The following is a 13,603-nucleotide window of genomic DNA, read 5'->3' on the forward strand; positions in this document are numbered from 1 at the left end:
GACGGCAACTCAATCACCTCCGCCCGTTTTCCACATTCTTGATTGGTCAAACTCCGCCTTTTCCATTCTCTGATTAGTCAACCGAAGCACCAATCAGAACCGCGCTCTACCCACCCCAACAATCGTTTGACCGATCTTGATGATGATTGGTTAGAAAGGCGCCGTCCATCCGAAAAGACCTGGATCGAATTGGATACTGGTATCAATGGAGGCGGGTCACTGGGTAGGTGGAGCCTGGGCTGGGCCGGGGGCGGAGCCCGTACTATAATCGGTGTACCCGTCTGTCAGTTATCGGAATGGGCATGTCCCTAACTTCAATTGGTCTAACCTACAGTCAGTCATAGCGTCCTCCCCATCCGATTGGCTAAGCCAGGTGTCGGTCATAGGGCAGGCCAGAGCAACCGCCCCCGTTGCCGTGTTTTCCTGGGGCTGGAGGGGGAGGTAGTTTGTGTTTGTGTGGAGTCGGAGTTCCTTCGGGCTCGGTGACTTCTCCGGGCCTTTAAAAAAAATAATCCCACACACTATATACACACAGCCCAACTCCCTCCGTCCTTCCTCTCTCAGCCGGCACATGGTGCAGTTAGACAGACATTCGGACTGAAAGCGCCCTCCCTCCCGAGATCGAGAGTGAGGGAGAGAAAGGTTGTGTCTGTATTTCTTTCCAAAGTAAGAGAGAGAGAGAGAGAGAGGAGGCGGGGGAGGGAGGGAGGAACAACAAACAGAGAGAGACTAAAACACAAAGTGCCAACTCCAGAAGGGAAGGGGGTCTCTGAACATGGCGGCGGCGCCGAGGAATCCACGCAGCAACGTGAAGAAGGGTCGGATCCTGGGGCTGATCGACGCCATCCAGGACGCGGTGGGGCCGCCGAAGCAGGCGGCCGACAAGCGCATGGTGGAGAAGACCTGGAAGCTGATGGACAAAGTGGTGAGGCTGTGCCAGAACTCCAAGCTGCAGCTGAAGAACAGCCCCCCGTACATCCTGGACATCCTGCCGGACACCTACCAGCACCTCCGGCTCATCCTGTCCAAGTACGAGGACCGAATGCAGGTCCTCAGTGAGAACGAGTACTTCAAGATCTACATTGACAGCCTGATGAAGAAATCCAAGCGGGCCATCAGGCTGTTCAAGGAGGGCAAAGAGAGGATGTATGAGGAGCAGTCTCAGGATAGGTAAAAATATAATAAACAACCATTAAGACAATAACTTTGTGAACATCCCCCTAACATTGACCGCTTCATGCTCTCTACGCGTTTCCCTGTTTTCTTTCGATGCAAACCAGCATGAAACTTCTTTAAATATTTGTAAACACTGAGACGTGTAATGTTTCTTTTAAACTGCCTTTGCATAATATCTACTATTTTCCACGTAGATGTATTTTAATAATCAAAGCGCCTTAAACGAGTGTGTTCCCACAGTTCGGCTGAAGAAGTTGCATTCTCGAGAGTTTCATTACGAATAGGGCTTTGACCTTTGAAACCGTGACTTTCTCATTAAATCTAACGGAACTAGAGTTGTTCTGAATAAGTTATTGGTGTGGTTTATTACAAAATGCAATCGCTATTCAAACAGAATTGAAGTCGTGTAAATAGGAATCTCTTTTAGTCAATTCAAAGTGGGCACAATCTTAAAAGAAAAACGATGAAATTAGTTAAACCGAGCAAGATATCAAAATCGAGCCAGGTTTTCTTTGTTTCCTTTTGTTATGGTTTTTGGAAACCTGTTCTACTGACTGTAGAATTTCCTGGTAATCAGCTGCAAAGTGTAGTAACGTCATGGCAGTTAAGTAGTGAGCGTCATCACACAGGAACACACTCTGCACCGGTGGTCGGAGGTTGAACTCAAGTACTGCTGGCACAAGCCTAAATAAACCCACTCTCATTTTGAAAAAAAATGGAAATTGTTATGCAACGGCACTTACAGGAATGATTCTGACTCGTAGTTTCCGTTGACTGTTGTTAATTGAACTTGTTCATTATGGCTTGATGTCACCCGAACTGTTAAACGAGATTCGTACTGTTGATTTGCTGTTTTATTGGTGTGTTTTGATTTAGTAACTTCGCAATTTCATTTTGATATTTTATTTGAGGCGAATAAAGTAAAATACAAGAGTATCATTTTGTCTCCCCTGCCCACATTACGCAATTTGGCCTAAATGAGGAGGTGATGTTTGTACAACTATGGAGATGCCAGTGTTGGACTGGGGTGTACAAAGTTTTAAAAAAAAATCACACCACACCAGGTTGTAGCCCAACAGCTTTATTTGGAAGCACGAGCTTTCGAAGCGCTGCTCCTTCATCAGGTGGTTGTGGAGTATAAGAATGTAAGACACAGAATTTATATCAAAGTTTACAATGTGATGTGACTGAAATTATACATTGAAAAATACCTTGATTGTTTGGTAAGTCTCATCTGTTAAAATGACCATGTTAGTTTCATTTCTTTCATATGTAAAGCACAAAATTTTATTTAAAAAAAAGTTACTTTCTCAAGTGAACTTTAACAATGTATATGTTGTCTGGGCTGACACATGGTAAACATTTGCTATAGATTCTGTGTCTTACATTCTTATAATTCACAACCAACTGATGAAGGAGCAGCGCTCTGAAAGCTAGTGCTTCCAATTAAACCTATTGGACTATAACTTGGTGTGGTGTGATTTTTAACCTTGTACAACTAGAATTTGCAGCATTTCATATTAAAGTTGTCATTAAGGCACTTGTACGTACTAGGGAGAATGAAAATCCCTTATTTTATCAAATGCTAACTTGGCTTAGTCTGTTAAATTTTTCTCAGCCTTTTCCTTGAGTCAGAAGATTGTGTTCAGGCCCTCCAGGATTTTACCTTTTGATTGAAGATGATCATTTAGAAAGTTGCCATCTTTTGGGTGAGGCATTAAGCTTTTACTCCATTAGTAGAAGATAAAGTATTCTATTGCTGTTGGTTTGTATTAAGGAAAACAACTGGGAGTTATCTTAGTGATTCAGTCACTCTTCAACCAAGATCAGTGAAATATCATCTAGTCTTCAGCCTCATTTTGCACAATGTCCCACAAACTGTGTTTATCCACAATATAACTGTTATGATTACACTTCAGAAGTAATTTATTGGCTGTGAAATGATTTTGGTCAGCCTGAAATTTTGAAAGCTATCGTATGATTGCACATTCTTTCTGTTCATCTTTTTGCCTGATAACTTGCTTATTGACTACTTTTTAAATTGAAAACCGTGATGAAGGGCCATTGTAGTGCAGAATACTTGAGGTTGAAACAACAGTTAAGATGTAATAAATGAAGATGTGATCTTTGGTGAAAAGCTTAAGGTTTGAATAACTTGTGGATTGAAGAAAAAAGGGAAGATTTGAAGCTGTGGAGATTTGATGATGTCCCTTGTACTAGAATAGAAGACAATCTTGCCAAAACTGGCAAGATACACTGGGATATTTGAGATACACTGTTAGGTAAACTTTGAAGTACAGAAAATCTTGAAACTAAGCTACAGGCCTATGTACAAGAAAATATTTTAGGAGTCAACTGTCATCCGAGTAGATTAGAATCTCTCACCACATTACAACATTTTAGTGGATATTATATAAGGACAATAATCATATGTATGTAGCCAATACGTTATTTAAAAAATATGATCTCTATATATGTCTGTTTGGTCGAGCATTTCAAGTGAGTGCAAAGTATGTGATGTGTTAGTTTTATTAAGGTTTTTTTTGTAACAATGGAGTTCCAGTTATGTACAGCTTTCAAACTTTTTATTCCCAAATATGGAAAATGAATGATTTCCTGTGTCTAACTCATACCTGGACATCTGGTTATACTGCTTCAGAAGTTTAGGTATGAACTGGAAAAGGAAAGTTTAAACTTTTTGTTCTTTATGCTGAGAAGTATGTTATTAAAAAGTTTTGTTCACGCAGCACTTTCCATTCGAAAGAGCAAGAATAGCAATGGCTTGGAAAATCTACTGTTATAATTAGCTTGAATTTAATCAACACCTAAAATCAAAACATTTGGCTGCAACAATTTATTGTTATTTAATGTAGATTTTCTATGGGTTCCCACTGAATGATAGATTCTTATACAGGAAAGAGGAAATGCACAATTTAAGCAAACAGTCTAAAATAAACCTCTGTCCTGTTGCAAACTTTAGTATGGGTTGGGTGGGGGTGGGGAAGAGGGAGCGGGAGTGTGGAGGGAGGGAAAAGGACAGAATAAAAAGTAAAAGGGAACCCTTTATCTTTTACATTTGTCTGAAGCGTAGAATGTTTTGAATTTGGTGATAACTCTTTGAATTTGAGGCATACCCATTAAAATAAAGGAAATCTAATGTATACCAGACAGAATCCACTTTTTTTTGTACCCGTAATGTGGCCCCAAGAAAAGGATGTTATTACCAAGCGGATGTAGTCATTATGAGCTGTACTGCTGACAGTCAGATGTGAATTGCCTGAAAGAAATGCATCCTCCTGAAGTTTGGATGATTAGCTTTAGACTTTTCCCAAATGTTTAATGAGGAATGTGTCCAGAATGTGTTTTTTTATTGCTCTTCAGAGCACAGTATAAGGAAAAATGCACTAATTTAAGCACATAATGTCCAGCAGTATTTGCAAGTATTGTCATAATTTGCAAATCAGGCAGAATTTAATCCAAAACTAGAACACTGAGTTTCAGTGGCACTAAATCTTGTAACAGGTCGTGATGTCAAACAACAATGTGCTTGTGATTACATTCAGGAGTATTGCAAAACAGACTATTGGGATATTACTTTATGATTCTTCAGTCAAGAGCTATATCGATGGACAGGATTTGGGGTGTGCAGAATGGTGTTTGGGGGGGATTGTGGGAGGGGTAGTGGGGCATTTGGCAGAATATTTTACTAAGATAATGGAAGTTAATGTAGCTCTGCTTCCTAAGTACATAGGAACAGGAATAGTCCCATTTGAACCCATCAAATCTGTTCCTCCATTTGCCGTTCATTGAGGTTGTGGTAGATATATGGGCTCACTCCATATACCTACCTTTGGTACATACCTCTTAATATCTTTTGCTTAACAATAATTTTATCTGTCTCGGATAAAGTTACTAACTGAGCATCCACTGCCACTTTGTAGAAGAGAGTTCCAAACACCTACCACCCTTTGTGTGTAGAAATGCTTCTTAACATCTCTCCTGAATGGTGTAGCCTGGATTCACTGGCTATTTCCCTAGTTCTAGAATCCACAACCAGTAGAAATAATGTACCTTCATCCACCCTGTCTTTTTTCGGATTCGATTAGATTACTTACAGTGTGGAAACAGGCCCTTCAGCCCAACAAGTCCACACCGACCCGCCGAAGCGCGACCCAACCATACCCCTGCATTTACCCCTTACCTAACACTACGGGCAATTTAGCATGGCCAATTCACCTGACCCGCACATCTTTGGACTGTGGGAGGAAACCGGAGCACCCGGAGGAAACCCACGCAGACACGGGGAGAACATGCAAACTCCACACAGTCAGTTGCCTGAGTCGGGAATTGAACCCAGGTCTCCGGCGCTGTGAGGCAGCAGTGCTAACCACTGTGCCACCGTGCTGCCCTTTCCTGTTAATATCTTGAAGACTTCAATCAGATCACCGATAACTTTCTAAATTCTTGAGAAAACAGACCTAATTTGTATAAACTCTTCATAACCCCTGAAGTCCAGGTATTATTCTTGTAGACCTTGTGGTCCTTCCAAAGCCAGTATATCCTTTCTAAGGTGTGTTGCCCTGATCTGCTATCAGTACTCCAAGTGGGGTCTTACCAGGATTTTGTATAAATACAACATAACATTTGCGTCCTTCTACTTTAGTTCTCTCAATATAAAGGTCAGCATTCCATTAGCTTGCTTGATTATTTTCCTCTTGTACTAGAGAGTTTTTAAAAAAAAGATATAGTAACACCATTCAATTACACGAACATCCACTTCTCCCAGCCAAATAAACTGCAAACAGAAGCGGAGAATAATGTAGATTAGAAACTCTACGTGAGGTCAGAAGCTAAGACAGGTGGGCCATGAATGTCCTTTAGGGTATATTGCATACACTGCTGTTGCTGCAAGATGCTTTTAATTTAGAGTGGTGGCTTGGGAGAACTTTGCTTTTCAGTTTTGTTTTAAATACCTGGTGCTGTTTTACATCAGGCATCAGAAAGAAGTAGAGTTAATGCATCTGTCAGAAGTTTCAAAACCTGACTGAGCAGAGTCAGTTGAATTGTTTCTGTTTCCAAAGGTGGTAGAATGGGGTTTTGTCAGCTTTGTTTTTGTAGTATCAATAAATTGTATTGATACAGCACTCTGGCGTATGAGGACATATTGGTATTAAGGAAAGTAAAGAATGCAATAAATTATAATGGACCACTTCTTAGTTATGTGTAGAACAATTTTGAAGCATTTTGTTATGCCGGATATAGTGCTCCATATTAGAAAGCTGTCTTTTATCCTGTCCTATGTATGAAACTGAAATGCTTTTTATTACGAAAGAAATGTGAACTAAGCAGGAACCAGGAAAGTATAAAATTGCCTGAGTCTAAATTTGAGTCTTTGAACTTTGTACATGATGAAATTTGTGAAATTTTTTTTTATATATTGTCTTGCCAACGACACTCATATACCATGAAAGAATGATTAAAGAAAAAGGTTCTGCATCTGGGTTTTGAGCTTAAGGTGGAGTTTTTAAAACCAGGTTACCAGTTTGGACAGTGCTACTGGGTGCTATATTCATTTAGAAAATTTTAATCAATGTCTGGATGTGTTACAACACTCCATTTGTGACCATCATTTCCTGTGGTGGGACTTGATCCCGAACCTTTTGGTCCAGCTGCCATTGTGTCATAAGACCCTACACTCTAATTTATATTTGTGGATTGTGTGTGCCGAAAATCTGTATGTGGTCAATATGTAAAAGTTGTGTACTCTGAAAATTAGAACAAACCAGCGCAGAGTCTCTACATTATGCTATTTCACTTTGCCCGTACACTGGATGTATCACGTGGATCTTTCAAATTTCAGTAGGTGCTTGGAGCTTAGAGTCTGCAGTAAAGGAATTCTTCAAACCAGCCAAAGGAAAAGAAAGCAGATGACACCATTTTGATTAAACAAGCTAGATGCTTTGACCACGTGCACAGGATTGACCAATGACTTGCATTTGGTCAGTAATGCACAGAAGGAGGCTGTGGTCGACTTGAAACTTGAATGGGACATTGATGTCCTTACATTGAAGACCAGGCTTGCTGAAGAAGTTTCGATGATAGATGGTACATCTTCCTCTGAAGAGGAAAGAATTGAGAGGAAATGCGTGAGCAAAATGTAGGGTTTGCTCTAACGGGCGTGCTGTTCATGATAATCACCCAAAAGTGGTTCAGGAATGTTTGGTCCACTTGCCTTTTAACTCCAGTTGGGCCAGTTAACTTCATGAGTAGTTCCAACATTACAGTCCTCGAGAGAGGAAAATGGCCAATTCTCCAAGGGGCTTGATGCTGTTGTTAGCATGTTTATTTTGAGTGACCTTTCTTATGGAGGGGTGTTAGTGTAAAAGTGGGTATGCAACATAAGACAAGGCCTTCCTGTCTCAGACATTGTGACTCGGGAAGAATAAAGAGAATGAATAGAGACTACTTCAAGTCCATTATGATCATGAGCTTTGTGTTCCAAACAGCTTCTTTCAGAACAAACCATGCCACTTGGTGTCTGGAAGGTGTTTTCTTGCCAACCTGTTCAAAGATGTTAATGCATACCCTCTGGGACTTGAATCCAGGCCTCCTGGCTCAGAGGTAGGGACACCACCATTGCACTATGAGGACCTTTTACTAAATGTCTAGGAAAACTAAGATCTGATCATCAGCATACGTGACTCTGAATGGTTTTTCTGCAAAAATGGTTGCCATTAGCATTGAGTAAAACAGACGATTCTCAGTAACACGAGCGTTAGGATGCAGTTCTCAAAGGTTTTTCATCCAAAGTAAAAGTGCAATACTTGCATTACCCTTGCTGTCCATCCAGAGGTTTTGCGACTTGGTAGAACAGGCACTCAGTTCAACACAATGCAGAGACCTGATCAAATGTACTTTGAGATACCATCTATAGTACTGCATTCTAAACATATGAGAAGTGAGAGCTCAAAAATTTATAACTAACATCGCTACGCTGAAATTGAAGACCAGAGTCCACACTCACTAATTCAGAAAGCGACTTTCACATGGCTGTTATGTCACTGGATCAGCAATCCAGTTTCCTCGGCTATTGTTCTTGGAACGTGGGTTTGTATCCCACCAGGGCAAATTTGAAATCAGTTTAAAAAATAAAATGTGAAATTCAAAGCCAGCTTTGTCACCTAACTTGTCAATTGTTGTAAAACCTGATCTGGTTCACCCATGTTCTTTTGTAGTGAAGGAAGTCTGTCATCCCTACCTGGTCTAAATTTAACAGCAATGTGGTTGACACTTAACTAGGTTTAGGCAATTAAAAAAGAGATAAAAGCAAGAGCACTTTAAATAAGCTGTGTGTTCCTTAAAGAAAAGTTGAACAGATTGCTAGGTACATCAGATCCTACTGATAACAACTTTGCCAGAATATTCAAGTATCCTTAAGCAAAAGAACCGCGAGCACAACTGAAAGAATTAAAAATAAAAGCAACACTCCATCAGCACAGAAAACACCTCTATATGAAAATAGAGGCAGAGAAAGGTCAATAAATAGTTGTATAGATCAGTGGAACACTATTTTGAATTATGTTCTTATGAGAACAGTGACTGAGGAAATTCCAGACACCATAGAAAGCCTTTGTCTCATGACAGATGTTGAACCCGTAGTGAAAAGGTTCAGCAAAGCTGTTGACTTGTTTGCCGAAGGTAAAATTTGAGGTATTGATGCCAAACGATCTAAACTGATAAGTGCAGGCAACTGGAAGACCTGCAGATTCTGTATAAACATCTTTGTCTGCTGGAGGGAGGGGACAGTGCTCAAGGATATGTATTGTGCTGCGATTATGACCCTGTACAAGAATAAGTGACTACAATAATTGCAACATCATGGAAAAGATATTTGTCAGATGCCTAATCCTGGCTGAATGTATCTATTTTGGATCCCAGTGAGGTTTCAAAACATGAAGACCTGCAGTTGACTGCGTATACCGAACAGAGAAAAGTGGTAGAAAATGCTGTGAACGGAACAGGCCAATATGTATTGCCTTCACTGATCCTTGTAAAGCATTGGACCATTGTTGTTTCTTGTATTCACTGCTGCCCATTATCAAACCTGCATGCCCTGTGCTACATTTATAGCTATTGCTTCGGTAAACTGGTGTGTTTTGATCTCTGTGATGGTCTGATTGTGTTTGTAAGCTAGTCCTGCTACATGTGGCTGGTTAAGTCATACACGACAGTCAATTGAACTTGCTGCACTCAACATGTAAAAATATATTTCTTAAAACCAAGTTAATTTTGGCTCTAGCTAGTGAAACTGGTCCAGAATGTGGACCAATGTGTCTAGGAAACCCCTGCAGACTCCTCACCTTACATGACTGTTCATGTTCTTCAATGTTAATTGTTTAAGCTGATGAAATTGTGATATTGTTTTCTTTAAAATGCATTCACAGGATGTGGGTGTTGCTGGCTTTGTAATCATTCATTGCCCAGGGGGCAGTTTAGAGTCAGCCACGTTGCTGTGGGTCTGGGGTCACATGTAATTCAGATGGGAAAAAATGGTAGACATTAATGAGCCAGATGGGTTTTTCCCACCAATTGGCAGTGATTTCATGGTCATCAATAGATGCTTAATTCCAGAATTCTTAAAAATTGAATTCAAATTCTACTATCTGTTGTGATGGGATTTGAACCTGGGTCTCGGAATATTAGCTGAGTTTCTTTATTAATAGTCTACTTTATAAAAAACATTTCACAAATTCTACTTTACTAAAACTATTCTGGTGTCCCAGGCAATTTAATGTATTACTTCACAGAAGTGACTGTCTCCTCAATACATGTTATATCTCTCTGAACTATGTGGAGGTTTCATCACAAACTGATTATTTCGCCTCACTCTTAACATATCGCCCTTTCAACACACTTTATGCTCTTCTGTTCCTTTATTCTTTGTGTTCAACTAAATTCCCTTTAAGTGCATTTGACTTCTTAGAATCCTTGTCATGTTGACAATGTTTCATATTGACCTGATGTTTACTCTCCTTAGGACTATGATACTGATGGCAAAGCTCTGTAGGTTTGATTCCAGTTTAAACTAGATCTTTGCAAGTGGAAGAATTTAGAAGGTTCTGAGTATTAGCTTTATTTGCCAATGTGAATTTTAAAATGGAATGACAATACAGTATATAGATGAACTTGACAAATTATATTGTCATATATAACTGTCAGAAGAGCTTTTTAAATTATAGTTTGTGCAGAAGCTTTTTTGGTTTTGTTCCAGTTTTAAGCTAATCTAAACCTCAACAACAACAGGAGAAGGCTAATGATTTAATGCAGTTCTAATCTCTGATCAAACAAAATTTACTTAAAATGGGTCAATGATGTTGATACAATATAAATTGATTTGTGGCAATTTTCTGTCCCATTTGGGCTTTTATGCAGGCTAGTACCAGCAATAGAAAATCTGATCTTTGAGATGGAGAAGTTGCAGTTGGACAAGAACAAAAAATCTGGTATTGTGTACTTGGTATAAAAGTCACATGTGGAGTCTATTGAGACTTAAACTTCAGTGCCTTTTTCAGTGGAAGAATAAATATTTTGGTTGTTCAAAGATCCATTGTACCCCTTGGCCAGAATGGGATTAGTTTCTTATTTTTGGGTCTATACAATTTATAAATGGCATTGTTTCAAGGTGGGTAATTTTGTTCAGAACTAAACACTGAATCTTAAGTCTGGAAAGCACTATTGTGGTTTGTCCTGTTCTAGTTCTGCCAGTAGTAGTGTGGAAATTTTGACAAGTGTTGGTTGAACTTTGGTACAATATTATATGAATTCCTGTGGCATCATTTGATGTCTGTGTTACATTGTGGGTTTCCATCTTTAACTACATTGTCATTTGGTGAAATCTTAAATGGAATATGCTGAGGTTGACTAATGTGATCTTTTGCTGCAAAATCATTTTATTGTAATCTTAAGATAAATTGCTTTCTGGTAGAGCATCTTTCTGAATTGATTGGCTTTCATGTCTGAAAATGTGTGCACGTCTATTACCTCCTATACAATTTTCCTTTCCTGAACTAAGCCCAAGCAAGAACAAAACAAAATTTAGGAGTGAATAATACTTTTGGGAGAGCAAAGATGGAGATAATAAACTTGAGGTAAATTAGAGGCCTTTGAAAGGTTTAGCAAAACAGTTAACTTACCTCTGGATTTTGTTTTCTCCTTCTGTGCTATGTTCCTCGTGACCCTGAGTAATGGTGAATTGCTGTAAACTTTCAAGCTCAACCATGTGCCATTCAATACATCATCAGCTTTGACAGATGATATTGCACTTAGTGGTGCCTTTTCTTCTCATCTGTTCATCCAAACCACTTTTACTTTGCTAGCTTCTGAGAGCTATTTGTTTTTCCTCCCTGTGTTACTTATGTTAGGATAAAGTTCCATGAGCAATGGTGATTCTTGTGTGGCTTTTCTTATGGCAGTGGTCTTATAATGAAGAGATGCCTTTCCTCCTTACTTTGGAGATACTGAGGCATGCACTTAACAATCACTGTTTAAAGCTAATACTCTTAGATAACTGTTCATATTACAGGACACCATGAATTATTCGCAGAACTATGAGGATAGTGTTTTACAACAGCTTATAAAATGGATGAAATATTGGGCAGTTGCTGATGATTGGGAATATTATAAATTTGTTTATATAGATGTTAAAATAGGACATGCATAATAACGATAATAGGACTCCAGAGAATACAATTAATTAGGAACATTTCCTGGAAGTGTACCATTTGTTTATGATAAATTTAGGTTAATTGTGTTGACCAGTTATTATTGTATATTATGATCACAGCTAGAATGGAACTTCCAATTATGCTTCTGGGTTATGCAAATGAGTATACTGTCGAGGTGCACCTTTATCATTTTCTTGGCAAGGCTATAGATTTCAGAATTCTAAGAAATCATATCCAATGATGAATTTGCACAAATGGATGTGTCACATGGGAAAAATAGGTGCTAAAACACATTCATATTAAAAAGCAATATGTGGTAGCCATTTCAGAGTTGACTAAAAGCTGTGCAAGACTCAAGTACTGCGGCTGTAAGTTCTTTCAAAAGAGGAAATGCTAGGATGAAACCCACAATTTATAGCCGTAGGAAGGAAGGATTTATTTTAGTTAAGGTACACTGACAGTGGAATGAAGAAGGAGTAAACGATGCAAAACTCCTAGCGATGTAGTGGATGAGTTGGAATGATTGAATATGGAGATTAGGGTAACAGTTGCAGAATTCATATAATTACAATGTGTGACTTAATTTTTTTTGTGTAGGCTAGTAGAAACAGAACAATTCAAGTAGAAGAGGCAACCAATTACTTTTATTAAATTGGAGGACCTTCTGGAACAATTCTTTAGAAGGGAACAAGCCTTGGTAAAAGGAACAGGCTGTGCTGAATCTAGTGATGCATAATGAACCAGAGAGGGTCAGCTTAGCTCATTTGGCTGGACAGAAGGTTTATGATGCAGAGTGATGTCAACAATGTGGATTCAGTTTCTGTATAGGTTGAGGTTACCACAGGTTAAGCCACCACCAGTCATCTCTTTGTAATGAGAGAGCAGCCATATGGTCTGGTAAAACTGTGGCAACTTCACATTTAATAAACTGTGACCATAAGAGAATATTTTGTGACTGCTGACTATGTCATCTCATTGGGTTTGGGAGAGATTGGAGACGGTCACAACCCATGGTTTAAATTAAAGTAAGCTGAACTTTGAAGAGGTGAAAAATAAATTGACAATGTAAGTTGGGCTGAACTATTAATGATTCTATTTCTTTGTCTGTAAATTTAGTAATAGAATTATAAAGATTACAGCACAGAAGTGGACCCTTTGGTCCAATCCATTGATGAAGACCAGATGTCCTAAATTAACCTAGTCCCATTTGCCAGCATTTGGCCCATATCCCCCTCAACCCTTCCTATTCATATACCCATCCAGATGCCTTTTATATGTTGTAATTGTACAGCCTCCAACACTTCCTCTGGCAGCTCCTTTCATATAGGTACCACCCTCTATGTGAAAAAGTTGCCCTTATGACCCTTCCAAATCTTTCTCCTCTTAACTAAAACCTATGCCCTCTAATTTAAGACTCTTCTACATCTGGGAAAAGATCTTGTCTGTTTTCCAAAGATAGATTATACTATTAGATATTCCACAATGGTAAGTACTCACATTTATAACGAAGTCACAACCCAGCAGAGCTACTTGGGGAAAAAAAGTACCAAGTCAGGAATTTTCACTGTGCAAGAGGTATATGACAAGAAATATGCTGAGTAAGGTTTATGATGGACCCATGTTTTGGACTTGATGGTTTTGATCCAGGGCATTAAAACCTGTAGATTTCAGAATTGTTCATTTTGGATTGGAAAGTTACAAAT

The 13,603-nt window shown here is 39.1% G+C and overlaps 1 protein-coding gene across 1 annotated transcript in view; it reads left to right on the top strand.

Annotated features, from left to right (window-relative positions):
* The first annotated feature begins 440 nt into the window (after window positions 1–440).
* cblb (Cbl proto-oncogene B, E3 ubiquitin protein ligase) overlaps window positions 441–13,603 on the top strand; it is a 203,837-nt gene continuing 190,674 nt past the window's right edge. The window contains exon 1 of the mRNA XM_060833637.1: window positions 441–1,170. Coding sequence (XP_060689620.1) covers window positions 776–1,170 — 395 coding nt within the window. The 5' untranslated portion in view covers window positions 441–775. The remainder of the gene's footprint in view (window positions 1,171–13,603) is intronic.

The sequence above is a fragment of the Hemiscyllium ocellatum genome, chromosome 12 (genome assembly GCF_020745735.1).
Source record: "Hemiscyllium ocellatum isolate sHemOce1 chromosome 12, sHemOce1.pat.X.cur, whole genome shotgun sequence".
NCBI lineage: Eukaryota > Metazoa > Chordata > Chondrichthyes > Orectolobiformes > Hemiscylliidae > Hemiscyllium > Hemiscyllium ocellatum.